The sequence below is a fragment of the Thamnophis elegans genome, chromosome 1, assembly GCF_009769535.1.
Source record: "Thamnophis elegans isolate rThaEle1 chromosome 1, rThaEle1.pri, whole genome shotgun sequence".
NCBI classification, from domain to species: domain Eukaryota; kingdom Metazoa; phylum Chordata; class Lepidosauria; order Squamata; family Colubridae; genus Thamnophis; species Thamnophis elegans.
Genome location: NC_045541.1, coordinates 70,476,512 through 70,504,508, shown reverse-complemented (window position 1 = coordinate 70,504,508; position 27,997 = coordinate 70,476,512). Strand labels below are relative to the sequence as shown.

Here is a 27,997-nt window from a genome sequence, read left to right as displayed (position 1 = left end):
GATAAGGGCAACAACATCCGTCCTCCAAAATTCGCTTCCTTCCTTCGGGCCGGAAGAGGGCGCTCTCGCACCGGTACAAAAGATCCGCAATCCTCTCGGCTTGCTCTTTCTCCCCCGTCGTGCACCGCGCGAAGCGGGACGCCGGCGCTCTGGGTGCTGGCGGTTTCTCACTGGTGCCATTGAGGGCGGTAGTGGGCCTTCAAGGCTGCGCTCGGCACCGACGGTCCTCGCCTTCCGCCTCGCTCCCGGTCTCGCCATGTCGTGCAACTACGTGGTCACCGCACAGAAGCCCACAGCCGTCAACAGCTGCGTCACCGGTAATGGTTTGGGAGGAGAGGGGCCTTTTCCCGGGATCAGTGAGCGGGCGCGGCGGGGAAGAATGAAGGGAGGAGGTCGCGAGGCTCTGCTGCGTCCCTCCGGCTTCGGGCTCTGCCAGTCGGAGCGCCCTCACCCCCGAGGCCTTTTCTCTTCGCCCCAGGTCACTTCACCTCCGCGGAGGACCTCAACTTGTTGATCGCCAAGAACACCCGCCTTGAGATCTATGTGGTCACCGCAGAAGGGCTGCGGCCCGTCAAGGAGGTGGGCATGTACGGCAAGATCGCCGTCATGGAGCTCTTCCGCCCCAAGGTGAGCATCGCCCCCTCCTCCCGAAGGGGAGCGCGGCCGCTGGGCTCCCTTTTGCTTGGGCAAGGTAATAATACGCCTCGGATCCTTTACGGCTCTCTTTGCCCGGGAAGGGATTCCTGCAGCGTTTCGGGTTGGGCTTCTGGTTCGAGCGGAAAAGTTTCGTTGGTTTTTTCGACGCTCATGCTGGTTAAAAACCCCGTCGTTGGGGGGAATCAATGGTAAATGCGAACTGGGTGGAAAACGTGGCCTTGTGGTTTGTTAGCCAGGTGGAAGGGTATGGTTTTGTTAAAATTTCAGCCCGGTGTTCTGTTTATACTGGGAAGACGCCTTTGAAAAGTTCAGGTATGCAAAGGCTTTATATTTTTAGGACTGGTGGCCTGCTGGAATTTAGCACGTTGTGATTCTTGTGCGCAGCCAGTCTGTTGTGAGTTAATTGTGTGGACCTGTCATGTGGACCAAGTGTTTTCTTCTGGGTGATTCATTTCTGATATGGTCATGATGGGACTCGGAAATTTGCCATATTACTCCAGTATGTTGTGCTTTGCTGCTGCTGACTCAGCAGTGGTGAGATTAAGCCAGTTCGCACCACTTCAAGAGAACCCGTTGTTTAATTATTCACCACTGTTCTGGAGTATCAATAAAACTGAGAACTTGGTCTTTTTAAGGGTAATATTTGAAAGAAAAAACATACATGTGTTAAGCTGTTCTCAACAGTAATCTTCTCAACCAATGTTTGTAAATCTATTTGAAAAACAGGTATGCTGTCTGGCCTGGCCATTTGAATAACATTTGAGGTAAAATGTGTGCATTTGTTTGTTTCAAGTCTCCCTTGAACATCAACAGCTCTGGTGCTTCTCATGTTCTTTGATGAATTCATATTGTGTTTCACATGAAACTAATTAATATGCTTTCTGATTAAATGTTTTTTGGAAGAGCTTATTTATGTGCAGGTACAGAAGAAAATGCTTAATGCAGCATTAATACCATAGGAAGTTGTGATAAGCAAAAGCATCTGTATTTCAAACATTTTTCATTTGAGATACACATTTTACAAATGGAATAATATCTTGTTGCTAATATGTTGCAGAATGTGGAGTGTTTTTTCTTTTCTGGCTAAAACTTTTTTTCTCCTCAGGGGGAAAGCAAGGATTTGCTCTTTATTTTGACAGCAAAATACAATGCTTGCATTCTTGAGTATAAACAAAGTGGAGAGAACATTGACATCATCACCAGAGCCCATGGTAATGTGCAGGTAAAGGAAAATGCATTAAGTGTTGTAGATATATTATGATTCAGGACCACACATCAGTTTTCTGTATGGTTTGTAAACCGAGTTTGAACTTTTGGATAATATATATTCCAAGTTAAGTAATGTAAATAATATAATTTTATGTGTTGAAATTAATGAATAGAACAATTTGAGAATTGAGACTATGCTTGTCTTTTTCTTATCAAATTATTGGATAGACACTGTTAAATTCTTCCTACTTTTCCACTAAGTCTTTGTTTCCTTCTAGAGATGTGCAATTACAAATGCATTTGTCATTGTTAAGTAGCCTTGTTTGTTCAGATAGCTATTTTATATTCTTGTGATCTCCTGCAAACTCTCATTGAATATGTTTCAAGAAAAAATATTTACAATCTCTCAGTTCTTAGAATCTTGTTCTACATAAAACATTGCTATTCTTCATAAAGGCAATTTATAAACAAGACATTTTTATATGCAGCAAAAATCATTTGAGAGGTTAGTTGTCTTGGTTTCCTGCTTTTACACTCCCCAAAGGCATGTCATTGACCACTGTGAAAAATGGGTAGCTTCATTTATCTGATCTCTATCTGACATAATAGGGCTTTTATTTTAAGTATTCACTTATTATTTAAAGGCCTTTTCTTGGAAAAATCAGGGTCAAAATTTAAAAATGTAAGCTATTTTTAGTAACTGAACAAATCTGTCTTCGTTTCTTTTCTCCCAATTCTATATTGTACTTATTGGAACTTAGTCAGACTCTTCAGTTGTCTCTTCTCTCCATCCAAATGTGACTGGGGGAATGGATTATTTTTTATAATTGCACTGCCCTTGTCTGTTTGTAGTTCTTAAAGATATGGTCATTTAGGAGGGGATTAAATTAATAGTTTAGTTATGTTTCAGATACTCCTATCCCACCATTCACCTTCCATTTCCAAATTTAAGTGAGATTACTTATTTTATATTAGCCTTCTGAAGTTCCTGGAAGCCATTCACTGACTATGAGGGTAATAGCCCTCCTTTTCTCCAAGACTGGAGAAAATATGTGCTTATCATAGCTGGCAGAGAGGGATTAAATATTTATAAATTGTATTAGGAACCTCTTGTGATTTATATAAAGGCTAGGAATATTTATTCTAATTATTGTTTTTTTTAAAAACCTACATTTAAATAGTATTTAAATACTATTGACATGTAAAAAATAACCATTGCCTTTACTCCTAAATTGTATTTTAGCTAGTTTAGAATATTTTTCAAAGGGTAAAACCTGCAGACTTGCCAGAATATGTGTTCTTCAGACATAATTTCACCCAACGAAAAGCAACAGTGTATGTATACAAGCTTATAGTACAGGTAATTCTTGCTTGATTAGCACAATTGGGACTGGCAACTGCTAAGTTTGTTAAGTGTGTTGTGAGGCATCACGTGTCTATGATGAGCTTATGACATTACCTCTGGTGGTTATTAAGCAAGACATGTCTGTGACTTGTAATTTTACTGCTGACTTCTTCCTTGATTCTGTTATTGGAAGCCATTATGAAGTGTGCAAATGGCGATCAACTCACTGCAGGATATTGTAATTGTTGTAAGCACCCGCCAATTGTGAAGCATTTGGGTTTTGATCACGTAATCCAGGCCTATCAAACTGGCGGCCAGATGTGTTCCATGTGGGCCACGCTCATCCCCGCTCTGCAAAGGCAAAAAACATTGCAATACATTACGTGATGCAATCGAGTTTGACACCCATGATGTAACCCTAGAGAAGATTATGACAGTTGTGAGGTCCTATGGTAGCTTTTCAGCACCATTGTAACAGTTGCAAACCAGAGCTCGTGTCGAGAGAATAATATAATGTAATATGTATATATGTAATGTTAATACAATATGTACATATGTAATATAAGTCCTGCTTGTTTATTACTTTAAGATCTTGATCTTGGGTTGTTAAATAGCATGCGTCCTGTTCAGTTTTTAAAGGAGAAAATTCCACACTCTTTATTTCTGTAAAATTGGATTTTTTCCGTTAGCTGTCAAGCTCTAAAATTACTTCTGCTAAAGTATGAAAATCAAACTAACATGTTTTCCAAGTAGATCTACAAATACATATGTAGGAACTACATATCAAATATAATATGTAATTGAAAGTTGTGGATTAAAATACATAAATGCATAAATTTAATTTTGAAATATATAGATTTGTCAACTGAGATCCATGAGTTATTTACTGTGGTTTTGAAATGGCAGTGAAGGATTCATAGTAATTATAAAATATGGATGGACACACAAAAAATGAGAAATGGCTGCTGTTTGAAAGTCTAGGCGTACATGAACAACATACCGTATATACTCGAGTATAGGCCGACCCGAATATAAGCCGAGGCACCTAATTTTACCACAAAAAACTGGAAAAGTTATTGACTCGAGTATAAGCCTAGGGTGGGAAATGCAGCAGCTACCGGTAAATTTCAAAAATAAAAATAGATACCAATAATGTTTTTGAATATTTATTTCAAAGAAAAACAGTAAACTAGCGGTGTATTCAATGAAATACTTCACTCACCTCATGATGCTGATGTCCCGCTGTGATGATGATGTCCCGTGCAGCCGCGGGAGCGATGTCCCGCCTCCTATGACACACGGCACAGTGATTCCTATCATTGGATCACTGTACCAGAGGAGGTGGGACATCGCTATATGGCTGCTTGCCATAACAAGGAGGAGGTGGGACATCGTTGCAGAGCGGCAGGAGGGGGAGGAAGGGGAATCGTAAGACAGCCCTGCATTACATTAGAACGTGAGGAGGGGGGATGGTGCGATGCGTGCTGCGCGGCAAACTGACACAGAGGGAGGGGAAACTCACAGGGGCACTGGGCCATTCACGAGTGTCACCCAGCGGCATGGCCCCGCCCCTTTTTCTCCATTTCGGGCAAATTTTTCACTGACTCGAGTATAAGCCGAGGCGGCTTTTTTCAGCCCAAAAAGTGGGCTGAAAAACTAGGCTTATACTCGAGTATATACAGTAGCATAAATTAGAGTATTCATCATGAATGAGTCAACTATTGGCTAATGCACAAAAGACAAGTTAATGGATTTTAGAAGATTTAACCTTGCATGTTATTATTGTTGTGACAAAAGAGATTGTACTAAGAATATTTGATTTTTGTCTGGTCCTGTAGGATCGTATTGGTCGTCCATCGGAAACAGGTATAATTGGCATAATTGATCCAGAGTGCAGAATGATTGGACTAAGGCTTTATGATGGCTTGTTCAAAGTGATTCCTTTGGAGCGAGAAAATAAAGAATTAAAGGCCTTTAACATTCGACTAGAGGAGCTACAAGTTATTGATGTGAAATTCCTCTATGGCTGCCAGGCCCCGACCATATGTTTTGTTTATCAGGTAACTACATTAAATCTGAATGTGTGTTGTAAAAAAATTGCTGAGCTAGTGGGGACAGGGTCTGAACATTATTTAACATATCTGTTAATTATAAAGAATCAGTAAGTTGGTTCATGGGGGAAAAGAAATTCCAGAATCTTTAGTAAGGTAGTATTTATTTTTTCTTTCTTGTTAGAACAACCCAAATTGGTACCAATGTATTTGAATATTTTGGGACTTATTGAGTTAGGTGTTATAAAAAAACAAACAAACAAAATGGGATTGGAAAGAAGCAGAAAAATCCAAAATCTAAACCAGGAGTTTCAGTCATGTGGTTTGCCATTTAAAATCAGTCTCAAGATGATGCTTGCAGACCAAATATGCTTTCTATAGACAGATGTTGTCAATCTTAGGTTATATTACCATTTAGGTAAAAAGAATAATAATATTTTGAAGGATTGTTTTCTTTTCCACAAACATTATTTTGATTTATTGACATTTTTGACTTTGTATTACTATAAGGGTTACTGATTTGATTCAGTTGTAATAGTTTCAATCTACAAACAAGTTTCTAAGGTTAAAATGATTAAAATAATACTCCTTTAATGTGCAAAGCTGTTAAGAACTTTTCTTGATTTGTTAACATTTTTGTTTGTCTGTGATGATCAGATAGAAAACTGGCTTAATCACCCACCAGAAGCCATGATTTGATTTTTGTAGCCATCCTAGTTTAAAATTCAGTTGTTCATTCCTGTCTGGAAATCACTTTTGGGACCGAAATATTAAAGGCCATGTGACCCAGCATTATTATTTTTTAATTCTTTAACCACTGCCCTTGAAAAGCAGTATTGCTAATCACCCTTGAAATTTGTTGCTTTCATTAGTTTTATGTTTGGTATTCTGAATTATCTATTAATACATAATTTTGCACTTGACAAAAAGGGAGAAAAATTCCCTTTCAGCATAATTGCCTTCAGATGAGAGATGGGCAACACATAAATCCAATACGTAAATAAATAAGAACCAAGCAAGTTACCTATAAGGAGTGCTTCTAACAACTAACTGCATTTCCATTCTCAAATTACAGGAGACGAGGTCCCCCCCATGTAGAACAAAAATAGCATTTATTTGTTTTTATTATGTTTATTTATTTATTATATTGTTTTTTAAATTGTTATGGTTGCTGTGATATCTATAGCAATTTAGGGATGTGTGTGTGTGTGTGTGAGAGAGAGAGAGAGGGAGGGAATGCGCAAAAACACATTAAAACAATATTGAAAAGCCTTACAAAGGCAGATCAGATAAAATTCCAGTCTATAATTAGTTCAAACTACAATCATACAAGCTCCAGCTGACCACTAGACTTCCAAGTCTGGGATGTTGGGTTTCATTGCTAAATGCATTAAGGATGAATTACTTCTGCAACTATCAGAGAAAGATGAGCTGATAGACAAGGGACAGAACAATGTTTGTTCTTATCATCAGCATTGTCAGTTTCCCAACATTTCATGCTTTGACAGAAATACAATGTCCTGGCCGCAGAAGCATAAGGTGTTCTGAGCCTCCACATAATAATTGTTAGATATTTATTTACTTTTTGTGCACCTTTGTAAAAGTGTGGTATTGTGGCAAATAGCGAAGACATTTCATTTTGTAGCTCAAGGCTGAACTTATGGCGTCCTTGGTGCTCTCTGAGCTTGGATGTTTTCGGCAGGTATTTTATTATCAACTAGCTTAGCAAGTAAGTAAGTGAACACCGAGGATCCCACAAATTTAATTCTACTATTAGTTCTCTAAACTGTACTGGGTATAAGTCTTTTTTCTGGATAACTAGCAAAAAATGAAATTATCGGTGGAGATCTGGATCAACTATACTTGTGTTCTATTTTTCAGGGCTCACCAAATATCTTAATTTGGTTATAATTGCAAGAGAGTTTCATATTAGTGATTTGTCCATTCTCTCTTGGGAGAGACACTGAGTGAAATTTTTTCTACATTAGTAAGAAACTTCATAGAATTAATTTGCCACAAGGCTTGCCTTACTAAATCAATCCAAAATATGTGCTGCTTTGAGATTTCAGCATCAGGAAAATTGGATTTTTAAAACCCACTTTGTTTCAAAAGGTTTTCATGAATGGAAGAAGTTAAGAAAGAAATCCGAAGGCTTTAGTGAAATAAAGCAAAATAGTTACTATTTGAAATAATGTATGGGATAATCATATAACTTATATAATCACTCCATTAGCTGCATTAGATCACGACTAATATTCAGAATTGGGGAAATGCCTTATTTTGTGGGAAAGGCATTCCTTAGGTTTTGAAGTTGCTTTAATGAAAGTGCATCGCATCTATATATTTTTTCAATGCATAAACGTTATAAAAATAGAAATGTTTCAGGGAATGTTTGATTCTTGAACATTCATATGAAAATGATCTTCTCATATGTTAAATGAATTTAACTAAACAATGATGGATTTGTGTTTAGTGGTTATACTTTCCATCCCTCTAGGATCCACAGGGCCGTCATGTCAAAACATATGAAGTGTCTTTGCGTGAGAAGGAGTTTAACAAGGGACCGTGGAAGCAGGAAAATGTAGAGGCTGAAGCCTCAATGGTGATTGCAGGTAAGTTTGGGCCTAAAAATACACTTCCGCCAGCTAATAAGGTAACTATAGTTATTTAGATATAAAACCCAGCATTTTTTTAAAAAGCTCCGTAGACTGTTTTTAAGACACTGTATTAAACTTGCATCTAGAAAAAAAACCCAGGGGTGGGGCAGTTGATCCAATTCCAATTTGTATAAAAACTTTATTGCCCCAGGCTCTCAGGCCCAGAATAGTTATGTAATTTGAGCAGTGCCTATAGTGAAGGTAGTGCTGTCCAGTTATAACTAGTTGCCAGGCTAAGGTTGTCTTGAAATCTTTAGATTTGCACAGCTGCATTTTTAGACTAAACTATGCTGGCAGGAAAAGCTCAGGAATTAATATTCAAGGTGATTGAGGAAGATTGAGGATATAGTATCAAAGAAAAAAAAATGGGATGTATTTTAAAGACAGATCTATATTTAAGTTTACCTGGTAGCTTTGTGAGAAAAAGACCTGCTTTAATTTCTTAGTGTTCATTTTTTTGTAACCCCTATCCAAGACAAAGTTAAATTGCTGTTTAAGAAACTAAAATTAAAATGCGCTTGCTTTTAGGAGTAAAGAAACGGAAAACTGTTTTCTAAAGTATAAAATAAAATACGGTTAAGATATTGACTATCTGAATTACTCCTAATAATCAGTAGAATATTTTCATGCTTTTAAAGTATTTTATTATATTGAAAAGTGGCTTTTTTCTGGTGAACTAGAAACTTTATTAATATAAACAATAGCTATTGAAATTTAATTTAATACACTTGGGTTGCCTGGTTTGTATTTCTTTCCTGTGTTGATTATTCTCTATGCACCCGAGATAAATATTCCCAACAATTTCTTTGTAGTGCCTGAACCATTTGGAGGGGCCATCATTATTGGACAAGAATCCATTACTTATCACAATGGTGATAAATACCTGGCTATAGCCCCACCCATCATTAAGGTAAGCAGCAAAATACTTGGAAAGGTATTTGCTTAAAGCTGGAATTCTGTGCTTCATATTTACAGTTTGTTTAGTATGATGTAAGAAAGCAGGTACACTCTTAATATTTTATGCTACATCCCATAAGTCCCAAACAAATATGATTTTATGCAGCATCAGTTTGTTTGCCTCTAGTTTAAACATTTTGCTAGATCATAAACTAAATTTACTTAGGTAAGTGTTGCATTTTTTTCTGTGTTTTAACATTCTGTGAGCTGTCCAGAGTTGTTGGCAAGTGGAAGGACTTAGAAATCGAAATGAAAATTATAAATAAATGGGAATTTCTGTGGGCATCTGGTCTAGATTAACTGCTTGCTGCATTGTCTGTAGTTTTTTAGAATAAGGGTAGACAAATTTGGAATCTGGAGAATGTGTTTCATGTGCCATTAAATGGCTGTTCTGTGAATTTGGCTAAACACAAGTATATATGTTCATGAAGAAGAAAACTAGGAAACTGTTCCTTATATCCTGTAGGGTTTTTTTTTTTACACTATTGCAGCTTACTCTTACTAGAGGAATAATAAAATTGTTTGGATCAATGTTACGGCCATCCTGCCTTTTCAAAGACTTCTGACCTTTCCCCCCCTGAAACAGCAAAGTACAATCGTATGTCACAACCGGGTAGATCCAAATGGGTCCCGTTATCTATTGGGAGATATGGAGGGTCGGCTATTCATGCTGCTTTTGGAGAAGGAGGAGCAGATGGATGGTGGAGTCAGTCTCAAGGACTTGCGTGTGGAACTGCTTGGTGAGGTAGGTTTTGTTTTCGCCTCCATTTCTGGAGCATCTGGGGTGTAATGTCAGCTGGAAGAACTAGAAGAGTGGGAAAAAATCCTGCAGATACCAGAAGAAACAGAGTTCTTCCCAAATACTACTTTTTTGTAATTTTTGAATATAGGGTTTAGAATTATGCTGCATTAAAATAAGCAAAAAACTGATGTTCAGCAGAATTTTAAAATTTTGTAATAAAGGTTTATATTTCATGATTCATAATTGGAGGGTTATATATGTCATTGAATATTTTTTATCAGATTTAAGTTATTACAAAATGTATTTCATTTATAACATCAATTGAATATACAAGAAGTCCTTGCCTTAAACAGTTAATTTAGTGACGGTTCCAAGTTACAACAGCATTAAGAAAATTGACTTATGACCATTTTTCTTAGTTACAATCTGTGTAGTATTCCCCATGATCATATGTTCAAAATTTATACACTTGGCAACTGACTAACATTTATGATGGTTGCAGTGCCCCAGGGTCATGTGATCACATTTTACAACCTTCTGGCAAGCAAAGTCACTGGGAAAGTCAGATTCATTTAACAACCAGGCTATTTACTTATTAACTGCAGTGATTCACTTAACAACTGTGGCAAGAAAAGGCATAAAATGGGGGGAAATTCACTTGATAAATTCTCATTTAACAACATAAATTTTGGGCTCAATTGTGGTAGTAAATCAAGGACTATCTGTATACCCTGTCTTTCCACTGGCTGATTGTCTCTTAGACGACACTAAAAATAGAATACTCATTGAATAAAAAATGATTCACCAAAAGCCACATTGGATACTTTTCCTCCCAGTGGAAACATGAAACAAAACAATCGTTGACTTCATCCTTGACCGGTTCAGAACTGGAGCAGAGCCATCTCTTTTATTCTCACATATGGCTCTCTGGTGGTGATAGCATCAAGAGAATGATCTCTCACATCTGGATTAAAGCCCAGACTATAACTTAAATACTGGCCTTCCTTCAAAGGAATTTAAAGAAAAGTGCTTAAATTGACGGCGATTTGATGTACCAAATAAGGCCAAGAGAGAATGTCATCTAAAATCACTTACAGGTTTTCATACTTGTAAGGGATAAATCCCTACTTATGACTAAGAGATATTTAATTATATTTTGTTGTGGCAATGTATGTTCATTGGATACTTTTTAATATGTCTTCTAATGTATTAGGTACATATACATGAGCATCTCCATGCCAAACTATCCTTCCTGCTTTGGGTTTAAATAGCTGTGCATCCCTATTATTATGTCTTTAAAATGCCTAATATCACTCATTTTGCCTTATTTGTTCCTAGACATCCATAGCAGAATGCCTGACATATTTGGACAATGGTGTTGTGTTTGTTGGCTCTCGTCTAGGGGATTCCCAACTTGTGAAGGTAAAGTGTAGCTTTTAATTAATAATTAAGGTATCAAGAAATAGTAGTTTGCTAATCTTTTGATTTTTATATATTTAAATAGCATTGTTGTGGGCCCGCTAGTTTTATTTATGTCATTCTTAGCAATTTTATTCTCTTGGTATTTGTTTATTTTATTTTGAGGCAAAGTAAGACAAAAACTGTAATTTTTAGTACATTTTTGCTCAAATAGATCAAATAAAGAAAAATTTAAGCAAACAGTTTCTTATTTTCACAAGAAACATAATATTATTTTTGTTCCTAGCTCAATGTGGATAGTAATGAACAAGGCTCCTATGTTGTGGCCATGGAAACTTTCACCAACCTCGGGCCAATTGTGGACATGTGCGTGGTAGATCTTGAGAGACAGGGTCAAGGCCAGGTAAAAGTTGATTCTTCTTTCCCTGCACCAGGAATCTTGCTAATATAGGTGCTTTATATCCCCTTTGAAATACTGCTTTGCAATAATATATTTCCCCAGTTGATCTGTGTGATGTATATTAATCTCTGCTGTTGAAAAACCCAACCTATTGTCTCTCATCAAACTTGTGTGTTAGGAGGAAGGTGATAAATTAGCTTCTTGCTGTTGTGAGCTCAGGTCTGCCCATTTCAAGCTTGATGTATTTTTAGTATATGACACAGATTCTAGTAAATCTGATAATAGCTTGGAAAATTATTATTCTGTTGACTCTTGAAGTAATACAGTGCAAAGGCTAGTTCAGAGAGCTAGAAAGGCTACTTTTTCTGGCATATGCATTAAATTCTGAAATAATAATACAGAGTCATTTCAGGAAAGTTCTTGTTTCACTATAGGAATGGAACCGACTGCAGGATTTTGTCTTAATTGAGATTTTTGATTAGGTAATTTACTAAAAGATTGAGGAAAACTTCTTAAAGGGTGGATATGAATTACTATTCTCTATAATTATATTGCATCTTCCTTAAATTTTAATAATGTAATTGGTATATGCTAACTATACCTGCTTTTTACAGCTGGTTACATGCTCTGGTGCCTTTAAGGAAGGTTCTCTGAGAATCATCCGGAATGGAATTGGGATTCATGAACATGCCAGCATTGATCTCCCAGGGATTAAAGGTGTGTGCATGTCTCCATTAGAAACAGATGACGAACAAATGTTAGTCCATACTATTACCAAGGTTGTCAGTTCTCAGATTTTTTGGATGAGCTTTTTTTTAATGTGTGTTAATCTTCATAAAATCTTAGAAAACTGAATATACTATTTAGGAAATGTTGGAATCCTTTCAGAAAAAGGATTTGGGTATTTTGTATGTGGGTGCATGCTATTCCTTCCCCCCACCCCCACCGGGGTATATTATTATGTCGTCTCTTTTTCTTCTTGTTATGTATTCTTGCTGTTATTTACCTTTTTGTTATATAACCTATTCTCAGAATCTTAATTTTTGAAAGTACAATATATTTTTCTTAGAAACAATATTCCCAGTTAGTTAAATATGTTGTACAAGTCCAATGTCTTTGAATTAGCATTGCGGAAACATTGATAATTCAGAAAGTGTTCGGCTGACATTTTTGTTTGTTAAGTTATGAAATCCCTTGAATTTTCCAAAGGAATTTAATAAGACTGCACTTTGTCTCTGAATTGCAGGATTATGGCCTTTGAGGTCGGACTCTCACCGTGAAACTGATAACACCTTAGTGCTGTCTTTTGTGGGACAAACCAGGTAGAGGAATAACACCCATGAAAGTGTTGAATATGGCTCTTGGTTATTAGGTCTTCTGGGGAGTTTGATTAGGCTTTCCTACATTCTGCAGAGTTTTGATGTTGAATGGGGAGGAAGTAGAGGAAACAGAACTGACAGGATTTGTGGATGATCAGCAGACATTCTTCTGTGGTAATGTGGCTCATCTGCAGTTAATCCAGGTAATCTACATTTTTTTAGTGATAAATTTTTTTAGTAATAAAATGTAAGTTTTGAGTGACTAAACTTTTGGGGTGAAGAGCCACATTTAGAACATGGAATATGTGAGGGTGTTACGTTTAAAACAGAATGCTATTTTGTCCATAGGCAACATAATTTTTCTTAAGAGCTAATAATTTTTTTCATGATTTTTGTAGAAAACCTTGTATGTGTCGTGGTCACATATTCTAATGCCTAAAGAATATGTTACCTTTCGGTCAGGAAGAAATATTAATGGATGTTATTTGTTCCTTTAGATAACATCAGCCTCAGTCCGGCTTGTCACTCAAGAGCCAAAGGCTCTGGTGAGTGAATGGAAAGAGCCAAATGGGAAGAACATCAGTGTTGCTTCCTGCAATAACAGTCAAGTAGTGGTAGCTGTGGGGAGAGTGTTGTACTATCTGGAAATCCATCCCCAGGAGCTCAAACAAATAAGGTCAGTCTGAACTAACTATTTTGGGGTTATTTTATGTCAGAGTTGAATATTGCTATAATGTTAACAGTTTAATATCTTGCTAGCTTTACAGAGATGGAGCACGAGATTGCCTGTCTGGACATCACCCCCTTGGGAGACACCAATGGCATGTCCCCTCTCTGCGCTATTGGCCTTTGGACAGACATTTCAGCCCGTATTCTTAAGCTGCCCTCATTTGAACTATTACACAAGGAGATGTTAGGAGGAGGTAGAAATTTCATTTGTGTGCTTGGTGTTGGGAAGGGCAAGCTAATTGCACGGAGTGATATTACAACTTGTATCCCCCTTTACAGAGATTATCCCACGTTCCATTCTGATGACCACCTTTGAGAGTAGCCATTATCTGCTTTGTGCCCTAGGAGATGGGGCCCTGTTTTATTTTGGACTGAACATTGAAACAGGTAAAAATGCAGTTGTCTGCCCTGCAGATTTTCTTTTTTGACTTCAAACAATGAACAAATTGCATGCCTGTCAGGTTTTAGCAGAACTCAAAATTCAGCAAATAGAGCTTGGCCCAATAATACAAGCAGTCGGAATAGAAGATGTGAACTCTAGACGTCTCTTTGGTGTAAATCTGAACAGAATTAAATCATTCCACATCAGATTTATTGTTTTTTCACTTCATCAATATATTGAGGCTGTAAGGAAGTGCCATACAGTAACTGTCATTTCCTGGTTCAAACATTGTATCAACTTAATCTGGTTGGTTAACTCGTCTGATTATGACTTACTGATGAAATAATGATTATGGGAAATTAGACTAATAGAACTGGCCTATATCCTCTTACCATTTAGCAACCGCAATTCATTCCTTAAAGCGGAAGCAAGGGAGAGGGAGGGAGGGAGATGAGAGACCCTGCGAAGATCACTGATTGCTGCCATCTCTTTCAGATAGTTTTCTTATGTAACTTTGCCAGCTCTGGTATGTAAGCTACCCAAAATTTGTCTAAGTGTGTACATTGTTTAGAAAATGAGTTTTTTTTAACCATCACATTTGCAAATAGGTGCTAAACACATACCTGCTGTCATTTTGTCTTTATTTACCATAAATAGCTCAAGTTAGACATCAGGAGATCCGTAATTAGATTTTTCAGGATTTAAGTGTTAAGACCAGCCGAGGGTATATGAATTTTACCTTCCTGAATCATTTTTCTGTTCTAAAACAATCCCACCCAGTATCCAGAAATTATCATTGGTTTATGAAGGAACTTGTATAGACATATAGCTGTATTTTGGGATGTCCTCTGGCTTTCAGGAATAGTTTTAATACATTTAAAGTGCTACCGGAAATATGCTTCTCTAAAATACAAACATTTTCAATAATGAAAAGTAATCACAGCAGCTAATTTGCCCTGCTCCCCTCCCATCTTCTAGTCTCTCTTAGTGGGTAGGCTCTAATAATATCCTTCCTCTGGCAGGTTTGCTGAGTGACCGTAAAAAAGTAACTTTGGGAACCCAGCCCACTGTTTTAAGGACATTTCGCTCACTTTCTACCACCAATGTATTTGCTTGCTCTGACCGCCCTACCGTCATTTACAGCAGCAACCACAAACTGGTCTTTTCCAATGTCAATCTTAAGGAGGTGAATTATATGTGCCCTCTTAACTCAGATGGGTACCCTGACAGGTAAGTGTGTTTGGTTCCTTCCTTTCAAGTGACCAGTGGTTCCACAAAGCATAGCATGCTCTCTTCCTGCTTAGCCAGTCTAGTCAACTCTTTTAATTAAGTAGCTAACTTGCCCTATATAAAGAACACAAAAATAAGCAATTTACTTTTGAAATATTGGGATTAAGAGAATAGGGACAAAATGTTAGGCAGTTCCAAAGTTACAAAATAATTGCTTACATTGTATCCTTCCTCTTCTCCCTTTTGATGGTGCATCCTGGCTAATGTGAGTTTGGAGAAAAGTAATTGTTATACACCCATTGTATAATAAATATTCAGCCTGCTTTATATCTTCCTGTAAGAAAGGACTCTTCTATTTCATCTATATTTGATATAATTTATTTCTGTGTTGAATTTTATGTAATAATACCTTATGAGTTTTATCCTCCATTATGCCAGTTGCCAAGTCACAAGGCAAGAAAAGTGGGATTTCCAGTAAATTATTTTTCAGTGTCTCAGGGCCCCTGTTTTAGAATAGGTTTGATTGGTCTAAAACAATGGTAGTCAACCTGGTCTCTACTGCCCACTAGTGGGTGTTCCAGCTTTTAAGATGGGTGGTAGGGTTTTTGTCCGATACTGAAACACTTTCCTTTAAAAAAAAAATTGACTTTTTAAAAAAAATTCATAGCATTATTTAAAAACATTTTCATTAGGTTTTCATAAAATCACCATTACTGTGGAATTGGTGGGCAGTTAGAAAATTTTACTACTAACAGAGGTACAAAATTGGGCAGTAGGTATAAAAAGGTTGACTACCCCTGGTCTAAAATAATAACTCCAGAAATACGCTGGAGGTTCCTTGATAAAATTGGTGAAACGGTAACTTGCATTTAGGATTGTATGTGGAAACATAGTTATGAAGATAGAGATTGGTTGTGATCAACACTAGCAAACTTAGTCCATCTATAAGAAAGAGAAGATTTATTGAAGGTTAAAAATTTGAAAGAAGGTAAAAGCTACTTTTTTTGTACTGCAGAAGGAAGCTGTTGGAAATAAAATCAGAAATATACTGTACCCACCATAAACATACAAACTTTAACTCTTGTCTTTGTCTTTTCTACCAATATATGAGCTGTTTTCCATGTATATTTTCTCCCTTGTATCTCTTAATGGCCAGATGCTCCTATGTAATACTTGATAGTTCATGAAACAATACTGATTTTGACATATATTTACTGCAGGTTTTTTCTTTTTACATTTTCACTTCTGTCAAGTCTTGCTAACTACTGTGCAAGTCCTAATATTGGATTATTTCTAAAACGTAGTAGGTAAAAATCGAAAAATATAGTGGAGTGATTTTTTTCTTGAAAATGAAATACTTTTATTTTGTAGCTTAGCTCTGGCCAACAACAGTACTTTGACAATCGGCACCATAGATGAAATTCAGAAACTGCATATCCGCACTGTTCCCCTTTATGAATCACCCAGGTGAGCTGCGCTAAACTTGTTGTTGAGCATTCATCAGTTTTTAAATAATGTAACTAACCTACCTACCTACCTTCCTTCCTTCCTTCCTTCCTTAATTGTGAGGTTCATAGATCTTTTCAAGGAAACATGCTTTTTGGAACATTTTGAACTTCTTAACATGGATGTTTATGAGTGAGTTGGCACCTACCGTATTTTTCAGAGTATAAGATGCACTTTTTTCCCTCAAAAAAGAGGCTGAAAATCTGGGTGCATCTTATACACTGAATACAGCATTTTTTGCCTCCTGACACCCTGCCCCTTCACCAAAATGGCCATACATAGCTTTTAGGAGGCTTTCAGAGAGCTCCTGGGGGCTGGGGAGGGCATAAATGAGCAAAAACTGGCCCGTTTTTTGCTTAATTTTGCCCCCCCCATCAGCGGCACTCTCTAAGCCTCCTAAAGGCTATCCATGCCCTTTTTTGGTCACAAAATGGACCTGTTTTCACAAAATCAGGTCTTTTTTGCTCGTTTGTGCCCCCTCCCGGAACACTCTACAAGCCTCCTAAAGGCTATTCATATCCTTTTTTAAAAAACAAAAATGGGTCAATTTTTATGAAAAACGGGCTATTTTGGGGAGGTTTACAGAGTGCTAAAACTTTTTTTTTTTAATTTGCCTCTTCAAAACTTTGGTGCATCTTATACTCCAAAAAATATGGTAAATTGAATAAATTAAATATTGCTTCTATGATCAATGTTTCTTAGAGCATATGGATCTTATACGTATGAGTGTGTGTAGCTACCATGTGTCTCTTTCTGTCATGCAGAAAGATCTGTTATCAGGAAGTCTCTCAATGTTTTGGCGTGCTCTCCAGTCGTATTGAAGTTCAGGATGCTAGTGGAGGCACCACTGCATTGAGGCCCAGTGCAAGTACCCAGGTGAGAACCATCAATAATTGTGTTTAGAAATGCCTTGAAAATGCACAGATTTCAATAAAATGCTTAATGTTCTGCTTAACATTCTGATTATGTTTGTAAATCATTTGGAAATCATCTCCATTTCTCATCTGATAATCTAAATTTAAAGATGGCTAGGTACCAGTGCTGGGTTCCGGGCGGTATGGCCCGGTGCGACCATATCTGTAGTAGCTGGGAGCAGCGGCCACTTTATCGGTACAGTGGTTCGTTTGGCCCACCCGCCCTCCCTCGTTCCTTACCTGTTCTTAAAGCCACTGGGCCAATTGCGCATGTGGACACAGTGTGCGGTGCCTGTGCGACCTCCGCCAAGCACCTGGATGTTGCAGGGCAGTGGTATGCGCAGCGGGCGTGCCCAACGAGGATGCCCAGCCCCATGCACAATGTACCAGTTGCACCGGGAGCTGGAACCCACCACTGCTAGGTACTTATTTTGGGATAAAAAAATATATTGTGGCTCAGTTGCATGTTGGGCTTTCTTCAGTGATTTAAATCCTTCTAGCATAGCTTTCCATATTTATTTTGCTTTCTGCCTATCTTTTACGAGGAGGTCTTAGAATGTATTGGTATTTCTTCCAAATGGACTGATTTTCAGTCCCTTCAATAAGCAAGAAATGTGGTAGTTTTATACTGGTACTTTAAAATAAATTATCTTCCATGACCTTTCTCAATCCAAATATGATTTTATTCTTCATAAATTTGGCATTTCTGATGCAAACCTTCCTCCAAACAGATTTTGCCACAAATTTATTTTTTTAGTTATTTCATTCTAGTGAATGTTCTTTGGACTTATTTCTGTTATCTCTGTGTCTCTAGCTTAAAATGCTTATTTTTCTCTCCATATTTTAGGCTCTTTCCAACAGTGTGAGTTCTAGCAAGTTGTTCTCTAGCAGCACAGCTCCACATGAAACATCATTTGGTGAGGAAGTAGAGGTACACAATCTGCTCATCATAGATCAGCATACATTTGAAGGTATCTGCCTCATAGGCTATATTTCACTGTTTATGAGAGAACTGTTTTGGGGAATCATGGGATTAGGAGAAGAGAGCCATCTAGGATACTTGCTGGCTTGGATCCCTTGAGGTTCCAAGGGGCCATGGATCATCTTGAGGATCATTTTATTGAATTTCTGTAGGTTTTTGCAGTTGCATGCTTTATCCACATTGTTCCAAACTCTATGCTGAAGTCGATATTTTGTTGAGCTCTTTAACTTTTTTTTTTTTTACTGTTTGTCTTCAGTACTCCATGCTCACCAGTTCCTGCAGAACGAATATGCACTAAGCCTGGTCTCCTGCAAATTGGGCAAAGATCCCAACACCTATTTCATTGTGGGAACAGCCATGGTGTATCCTGATGAAGCCGAACCCAAGCAAGGCCGCATTGTGGTGTTCCATTATTCTGATGGTAAAGACTAAAGCCTTTTGGATATCTTTCTCCTTAGAAACAGCTGAGTTGCATGGACTTGTTTCCTTTTATTAATTATTATTTTGTCATAGAAAAAGTGTGTTTGTTCCTAGGTTCTTTTACCCCAAAAGTTTAGTATATTCTTTTCAGTTCTTGAAGAGCCATCTTGTTTTCTGTATATGGGAAAAATAACCTGAACATCTGGTTTTTTAAGACTTTGGTATTTAAGTTATTTATAAGATGCTGAAGTTACCTGGATGACTTGCAGTAATAATGGTAATATTATTATGTATTATAAAAAAGACCTAGTGGGAGATGCAATTAAATCACTGTAACAGCACCACATATCAGGGTCTGCAAAAAAGGGGGAGGGGCAATAAAAGTTTTAAAGCCTTGGAAAATAGGGGGAAAGTGTTCATTTGACATTAACAAACCCAGTCATTGTTGTTAGCCATTCATTCATGTCCAACTCTTGGCTATACTTATGGATCAGCACTCTCCATGCCCCTCTGTCAGGCACCGCCTCCTTCAGATCCACCATGATTATTTTGGTATCATCCTTTATAGTGCCCAGCCAAGGAGTACTAGAGTGGCCCCTTCTCTTTTTTCCACGGATCATTCCCAACATGTTTGATTTTTCAATTAAGCCAGCTTGCATGAGACGACCAAAGTATGATAGTCTTTGTTTGGCAATCTTGGCTTCAAGTGATATTTTTGGTGAGATTCAGTATAGGACTTTGTGATTTTTGCAGGCCATAGAATGTGTAATAGTTGTCTCCAGTACCATAATTCAAAGGTATCCATCCTTGTAATATCTACCTTTTTTAGAGTCCAGGTTTTGCAGCCATAAGTAGGAATTGGAAAAATTATTGCAATGACTGTGAAACTTGGAAAAGCACAGAATATTCATCAAAATAGCACTGTTAGCAATAGCTACCTATGTTGTATTGCTAAAAGGGAGCACAAGATCTCAAATGATAATCTCAAAGTATGGTTAAATGGTCAAATAAGGAGATATATTCTGATTCCTATTCTCAAGAGCAGCCTAAGCTTTTTGAGCTCTCCCATTGATTCTTTCATAGTGATTAGTTGCATGCTAGTTGAGCTAAGAAGTCTTTATTTTCACTTCATTTCACTTCATTTCACTTCATTTAAAAAAATGGATAGTTCAGGTGGAATTACCTAGACAGATTTATGACTATTGAAAATGATGAATAATATTTGGGGTGATATTGAGTAATGTTGCAGAATGACAAAAGAGCCTTCAGAAAAGTTGGTAGAAGTTTAAACTATTATAGTTGTTACAGATTAATTGTATACCTGGCTTTATTGTATGTTATGTTATTGTTACAGAAGAAGATTATTACATAGCACCACATACTTGCAAATAGACGGATAGTTTACCCTGATTTTGAGGGGCAGAATTAACTCATTTTAGTCATTATATCTATGTGGCTCCTAAGAGTTGATACCAGCTTGATGATACATAATCAGAAAGAGAGCCAAGGGGTTTTCTGTTCACTTCAACATTTAAAATTTCCTGAATGTTTAGAGTTCTGTAGGTGAGTCACCATCTTTATGAAGAGTTCCTGGCTGAGGCCAGCATAAAGAGATTGTAACTGTTAAAAGAAAGATAATTAAAGACCTCCCTGACATACACCAATTTTTCTATGTCATGCTCACGTTTAAGGTTGGGTATTGCAATATTTCAGAAGATAATTGGTGTTCACTTGCGGCTACCATTTACATTACTCTGGATCCATCGTGAACAAAATGCTTAAATTAACTTCTGGAAGTTTTCATGATAGAATTTTAAAAATATTTTGTAATGTCATACATTTTATAACAGATTAACTTTATGCTGCAGAAAGCAAGGGGAAAGCTTCATTTCATGGCATAATATTGAGATATTTTTGAGGCTGTTAATTTTTTGTTGTTATTTGTAGCTACACTATGAAATGTAAGGAAGCTGTGTATTTTTCAAGTCTTAATTAATCTATTAATGTGTATTCTAGGTAAACTGCAGAGTCTGGCTGAGAAAGAAGTAAAAGGGGCTGTCTATTCCATGGTGGAATTCAATGGAAAACTCTTAGCTAGCATAAACAGCACGGTAAGGTTTCCAAAGCTCTCACATCGATATTTCCTAAAACTGGATTTGCTTAGTGAACTGTGGAAGAGAAATGTTTTGGACTCTGCAGTATTGTTCCAGATCTGTTTTAGCCTTACCCTTACAAATCTGTCTTGTCCTAACAGGTGCGATTGTATGAATGGACAGCAGAGAAGGAGCTTCGCACCGAATGCAACCATTACAACAACATCATGGCACTCTATGTGAAGACAAAGGGTGACTTCATTTTAGTTGGAGATCTTATGCGCTCTGTACTTCTGCTTGCCTATAAGCCCATGGAAGGAAATTTTGAAGAGGTATTAATTCAGTTTTTACCTTAGTTTGTATAATGGAAATTGCAATACAGAATTTAAGAGAGTAGAAAAATATTCGGTGGCAGAAGAATCTAATTGTGTTTGTGTTTTTTTAAAAAAATCAGTGCCTAGGTTATCTTAAGTTGGCCTCTCCATTTCACTCTGCATTTAAAACTGGTAGAATTCTACTTCAGGCCAGAAAAGTATGGTTCCACCACAAAACCGCGAAGCCCTTATCTGCGCCGACATAAGTGCGGAGGGCAAATCCGCGCCGTCCGAAGCGCTCAGCACCCTAAACCTAACCCTAAACCTAATCCTAAACCTAACCCTAACCCTAACCCTAAACCTAACCCTAACCTAAACCTAACCCTAAACCTAAACCTAAACCTAACCCTAAAGCAAACCCCTAAACCTAATCCTAATCCTTACCTTAATTTAAATCGGCTTTCTGCCGCCGCGCTGTTTTAAAGCGCCCTTCTGCCGCCGCGCTGTTGTCACGGCGGTGATGACGTCGTGGTGATGACGTCGCGGCTTTAGCAACGCGGTTTTATCACCGCTATTTTGATGAGCGTGGTTTTGTCGTGCCACGGAAAAGTCTTATCCTTGTGGAAAATAGATTGACTTAGTTGGTAGATTGACTTGTATATCGTTACAGATTGCTCGTGATTTTAATCCCAACTGGATGAGTGCTGTGGAGATCTTGGATGATGACAATTTCTTAGGGGCAGAGAATGCGTTTAACTTGTTTGTGTGCCAGAAGGACAGGTGAGATGACCTTCTAAAAAGGTAGGCCAAAGTGAGCAAATAATAGGTTGGGACAAAGGGTTCACCCTATCCTTTTCCTAGTAAACGTTTTGTATTGCAGTGCTGCGACAACTGATGAGGAGCGCCAGCATTTACAGGAGTTTGGGCTCTTCCATCTGGGTGAATTTGTCAATGTCTTCTGTCATGGGTCCCTAGTCATGCAAAATCTGGGTGAAACATCTACACCAACACAGGGCTCAGTGTTGTTTGGCACAGTCAATGGAATGATTGGTAAGGTTAGATATTAAGCCAGAAAATTTTGCCATCTCCCCATATAGTCTGGTACTCGGGGAGGGCTTATCTGGCACTAAAATAATATCTATCCTTTGTTTCCAAAGTGATCTTAGAGTAAATAGATAACTTAGTTTCTTTTTAAAAATAATGCTCTGTCTTTATTCACAGGACTGGTGACTTCTCTGTCAGAAAGCTGGTATAATCTCCTGTTAGATGTGCAAAACAGGCTCAACAAAGTCATTAAAAGTGTTGGGAAGATAGAACACTCTTTATATCCTTTCTTTCTTGTGTTTCTCTTTAACATACAGAACACTTGTGACATTAGTCATTATACAAGAACCACGAATGGTTCCTGCCTACCAGCTTATAGTTTGCAGCATAGAAACAAATGGGTATAGATCAGTAGTATGAATGTATTCATTCCTCTTACATCTTTAGGAAAAACTAGGGATAGGATACTGTATTTCTAGTCACGGTTATAATTTATGTCCTTCTTGACTCCCTTACAAAAATTGCTTTTGCAGGTTGAGAACTCTCTTGACTGGAATATTTATGGGCCTTGGAGAAGTGGTAATGCAACACCAGATTAAAATGAGCATATTGGTGCTTTAGCAGTGCCAGTCAAAATAGTTCAGCTTTTTTTTAGGAATTTATATACGCTATAGATAACATATTTTGCTAGAATTTAGTCTGATTAATTATGGTTTATTAGATATAATTGACTGGGTTGACAATAAATTAAAATTATAAACCATTATAAACAAACTATAGTAGATGGGTAAAATAGCCAGTCTATTTTACATTATGGCTTAATATTTTGTGTAAACCAGATCAATAGCTACTTGCCAGCCACCATAGTACACGGGTGTCAAATTCACTTTGTCATCACGTGATGTTTCACAAAGTTTTTCCCCTTCGCAGAGCTGGGGTGGACATGGCTTGAATAAGATGCATCTGGCCTCCAGCGCCAGTTTGATACCCCTGCTATAGTAACAACAAGCTAGTCTTCTATGAATTGTGGGTAATTTAAGGTAAAATTTAAAGGTGAATTCTAAACAACATAAACAAGTGGTTACCATGATACCGAATAATTAACTAGAAAATCTACACTCATTGGCATCTGCAATCAATCTACATAAAAAACATATGAGTGAAACATGCCAAGGAAAACTAAAACAGCATGAGAGAGGAAGTTATTCATGGCATGATTAAAATATTCAAGGTGGTGACCAAAATTGAAGAACTATGCTGCATTTAATAACTTTTCATTTTATTAATTATTGTTAAATCAACAATAAGCAGGTATTGTTTTAAATTGGCAGAATTGTCATGTTTTGCTTTCAGGCTTACAGAATAAAAGTTTGAGACTTATAATGTAAAATATTTTTATCATTGAACCTCCATACAGTTTATGGGTTACATAGAGACTGGGCCAAATTCTGTTGATAATTATCTATAATTCTCCAGGTATATACTTCATAATTTCATTAAATCAAGTTCTCTTTCTCCTCTATGAAGTATTATTTTAAAAACTCAATATTGAAGAAAATTACTGTTTCAAGAGAATGTATTTTCTTTTCAGTTTTTGAAGTATTTATAGTCATGTGTGTCAATAAAACACCTTTCATTTGTTGATGGCCAGTTGGCCATTACTACATGGATAATAAATTCAGAATTTATTTGTAGTTTAAGATGTGCATGTTATGCATGTCATACCATGTTCTTGCAACATTATCTTCTGTGTAATATTCCATACATCAAATATAATAAGTCATATATAATACATTAAATATAATATATTTTTAAAAAATATAACCAGTAACTGTGAGATTTGGAATAGTACTATCATTAAATAGCAAATATTAAGAATTACTAAAATGTTTTCAATGTTTGCCTAAATTATAGTTAATATTGAAATTATTTTGTTCTCCTGAAGAACAACCTGACCTTTTGAAAAAGTGCTCTTCTGTCGCATGAGAATACAATCTGTCATCTCTAGATGAGGATTACTATTATGTGGCGCTATGCACTACACATATGAGTAGGTTGCTGTAATATTTGATTTTGAACACGTAGGCTGAAGATTCTCAAGATTGTAGTTTGAACTGGTCTGCTTGTATAGGATGTGAGGAAGAGGAAGATTAAAGACTTACACTGCACTATTGGTTCCGTTCTGGGTGATAAGTTAGGGGACCGTTCACGCCACATACTTTTGTTTTTATGGGAAAAGTGAAGCCATATTTTGCTGAGAGTTTTATTTCCTTGATTCTTAATTTTACCTGGAGATCATTTCATACAGAACGCAAGACAGAACCAGCCACTGGATTTATTGATGGTGATTTAATTGAAAGCTTTTTGGATATCAGCCGACCTAAGATGCAGGAGGTGGTGGCTAACTTACAAGTAAGTTGAGAAAATTACCCATGTTGAGACAATCCTTGTTGTTGGCCATGACTTCGATTCTGTATATGCTTATTTGAAGTAAAGTTATGAACTTGGGTTTTGCAATATCAGGATTAAGAAGAGATATATACGCTTGCCCTTCTGTCTGCCACATGACTTTACTTCACTTCTGCCTCTTGCCTCCTTGTTTCAGATTGACGATGGCAGTGGAATGAAGAGGGAAGCTACGGTAGATGACTTGATCAAGATTGTGGAGGAGCTCACTCGTATCCATTAGCTGAATTAGCTGAATGAGAAGATAACTTCCTGCACCTTCCTTCAGGATAGCATATGGAGTCTTTCCCAACTGGTTCCCTCGCCAGTTTCACTGTAATGCTAGAGCAGTAGCAATGTGCCTGAAGTGGGAAATCTCTGAACTGAAGCCATGTTGCTAAAGACTTGCAAATGCAGTGTTGGCAGTTGACGACATTGTATTCTGCTTGGATTCACCATTCATCTGCCACCTAATAGTGGTCCCAGCAGGTTTTTCCCTCTGAGTAACAGCAGCTGGCAAAGATGTCCCTCTGCCTAGACTCTTTCCACACTTCATTTGCTGTTGTCTTAGAACCTCTGATTTTATTTTGTTCCTGGTGTTTTTAAGTGGAGGTCTTTCCCCATACCCCTCTTTGTTTGGATGAGAAGGTGGCTAGATGGCTGCAGCGGCTGTTGGAAAGATGGAAGTGACATTTAACTCTTATAAGGTGCTTTCAGGATTAGGGCTGCTTAATCTCGAGGAACCCAATTGTGGGTAGCAGCCTCTCTATTCCAACAGCTTTGCTGCTTATTCAGGGAGAAGCGACTAGATTGCAATTTTTTCTGTTATTGGTTTTGAAAATTTTACCAAATAAAAGTAGTCCAAGAGGAAAGGTTTGGCTGTTGTCAAAATCTTTTCATGCTTTTCTGAACTCCTTTACTGAGGAGGAAAGAAACTTTGTTCTCTCATGTTTTATATTTCAACACTCCCATTAATCTATCTATAAGAAACTAACTACTCTCATTTTGTTTTCGTGTTTTCTGGTCAATAAGCTTGTAGACGTTTTTTAAGGGGATGACAATATACCTCGTTACCTCTTTTCTCTCTCTCATTCCTGCCAGTAGGAGGCAGACTTTTAAGAAGAGGGTGGCGGGATTTTGTTGTTGGACTGATAAGCACAGGGTTCTCACTTCTCATTGTTCTGCTGTCACATATTAAGAATTTTCATTCCCTTCTAGCGTGTGAGAGAAAATATTTTTTTTTGCATCGGACATTTTACTTAATTTTTCTCCCTTTTTTTTGGTAAAAGCTTGTCATGACAATTCTGTGATAAGAGTTTATGGGCTGGGGAAAAGGCTCTTCTTCAAATTCACCCCACAAGTTCACATCATTGCATCACTAAATGCCAAAATTAGAGTGAAAATGCTTCACAATTCATTGATAAAAAGTTAAATGCACAGTGCAGCATGCCTCTACTGGATTTGACTTCAACATTTTTTACCCATTGTCATGAAATCACTCCATCCTCTTTCTCAGTTGGAAGGACAAGAAAACCTGATGTATGGTGGACTTTCAGTTCCATCCGCAAAACATGGGTGCTTGTTTGATGTGCAGTTGGGGATGGGGTTTATTTTGTCCTTCAGGATCTTGAAAGCATTTGAGAAAAGCTTAAGGAATTGTAAAAATGGAAAAACAACCCGTAGTTCTTTGATATGCTCAGCAGAGGACAGAATATTTGTTAGGTGGTTCTTGACTTATAACATTCAATTAATGACGGTTCAAAGTTACGACGGCCTCAGAAAAATTGACATGATCTGTACTCACATTATGACCATCATGCCACCTCCACAGTCATGTGACTGCAATCCAGGAACTTAGCAACTGGTTCCTATTTACAAGTATACTTGCAGCATCCTGCAGTCACATGATTGCGATTTAATGAACTTTTTTTGCAGTTTTCTAGCAAGAAAGGCCCATTGGGTAAGCTGGACTTGCTTGCCCATCAAGTGATTTGACTCATGACTGTGTGATATGCTTAATGACTGCCGTCAGTGGAAATTCTGGTCCCAATTATTTGTTGTAAGTCAAGGACTATCTGTAATATGTTGGAAAGGTCAACAACTTCTGGTACCTGCAGCATGTACAGTGTGAAGCAATGTCCTGTACAAATTTTTCTCATGTACTAGGTGATTGTGCTCTCCCATATTTTTTTAAAATCATGCCCCAAATATTGTTGATGGCATGATCTGTTTAGATATATTGCTTATGTTGCATTTCACACCTGCTTAGATAAGGTGTAAAGGCTTATGACAAATGGAACTAGCTTTCTGTAAAATGGTATATTTTGCCAAAAGATAAACACTTGGGGAAAAAAGTACTTGGAAAAATATTTGAAAATGTTTTATACAACATTGAGGTTCTGAAATCATATCTTCAGCCTGTGATATTAATGGCTAACTTTCTTGGTAAAGTAGAATACTAAAAGCCTGTCTCTATTCTCGGGAGGAATGTGGACAGAAATGTGAGGTTTCAGCTATATTAAGACTAACTGCATTCAGCAGTCATTTAGACATGGCCTTAAATAAACTACAAGCATTTAATTGTTTTCATTACATTTGCTGTCCCTGCTATAGGAAACCTGGTATGCATGAATATTCAGATAACTGAGCGAGCATAATATTGGTGGCTTTTGTTAAAATTACAAAAACTCTTTTATATGGTATACATACAAAAATGTGGTGTTGGTCTCACAATGGCAGAATGCTACTTTCATTATTTGTCCCACCCCTTGTGGATATCCCTGATTCTTATTGTGAAATCACAGTTGGAAAGTATCCCGAATGGAGGGCGGGGTGGGGGGGACATGCATGCCAAAACTGCTATTAAAAGAAGGCGTCTATACATATTTTTGAAGCCCCTCATCAATCTATATTGTGCTTGCCTTATATTTCCAAATGAATATAAGAGGCAATGCAGTAATATGTAGTAAACATTGTACAGTGTATTGAAATATGTTCCTGTTTTAGTACATTGAATTTCAGAGTGCAATTGATAACAAAACATAGTCCTTTTTGATAGGATACTAATACACAACATGAGAGAAAGAGAGAAATTTCAATATTTGCATAGATGTGTGATACTTAGGGGGAGTATATTCATATAATGTTACAAGTGAGTCATTTCAAGAAAGAACTGCAATGTT

General features: G+C 37.4%; 1 protein-coding gene across 1 annotated transcript; it reads left to right on the top strand.

Moving 5' to 3' along the window:
* Nucleotides 1-105: 105 nt before the first annotated feature.
* DDB1 (damage specific DNA binding protein 1) lies at nt 106-27,400 on the top strand. The gene is made up of 27 exons (XM_032219869.1): nt 106-317; nt 479-627; nt 1,763-1,879; nt 5,050-5,271; nt 7,760-7,874; nt 8,732-8,829; nt 9,463-9,621; nt 10,957-11,040; nt 11,324-11,440; nt 12,052-12,154; nt 12,684-12,759; nt 12,851-12,959; nt 13,254-13,432; nt 13,516-13,679; nt 13,765-13,872; nt 14,890-15,097; nt 16,469-16,564; nt 17,368-17,479; nt 18,365-18,488; nt 18,756-18,920; nt 20,936-21,030; nt 21,174-21,344; nt 21,997-22,106; nt 22,207-22,376; nt 22,548-22,650; nt 24,659-24,782; nt 24,976-27,400. Exons 1-27 carry the CDS (start codon nt 257-259, stop codon nt 25,057-25,059), a joined length of 3,423 nt encoding a protein of 1,140 aa, XP_032075760.1. The 5' UTR covers nt 106-256; the 3' UTR covers nt 25,060-27,400.
* The last annotated feature ends 597 nt before the right edge of the window (nt 27,401-27,997 follow it).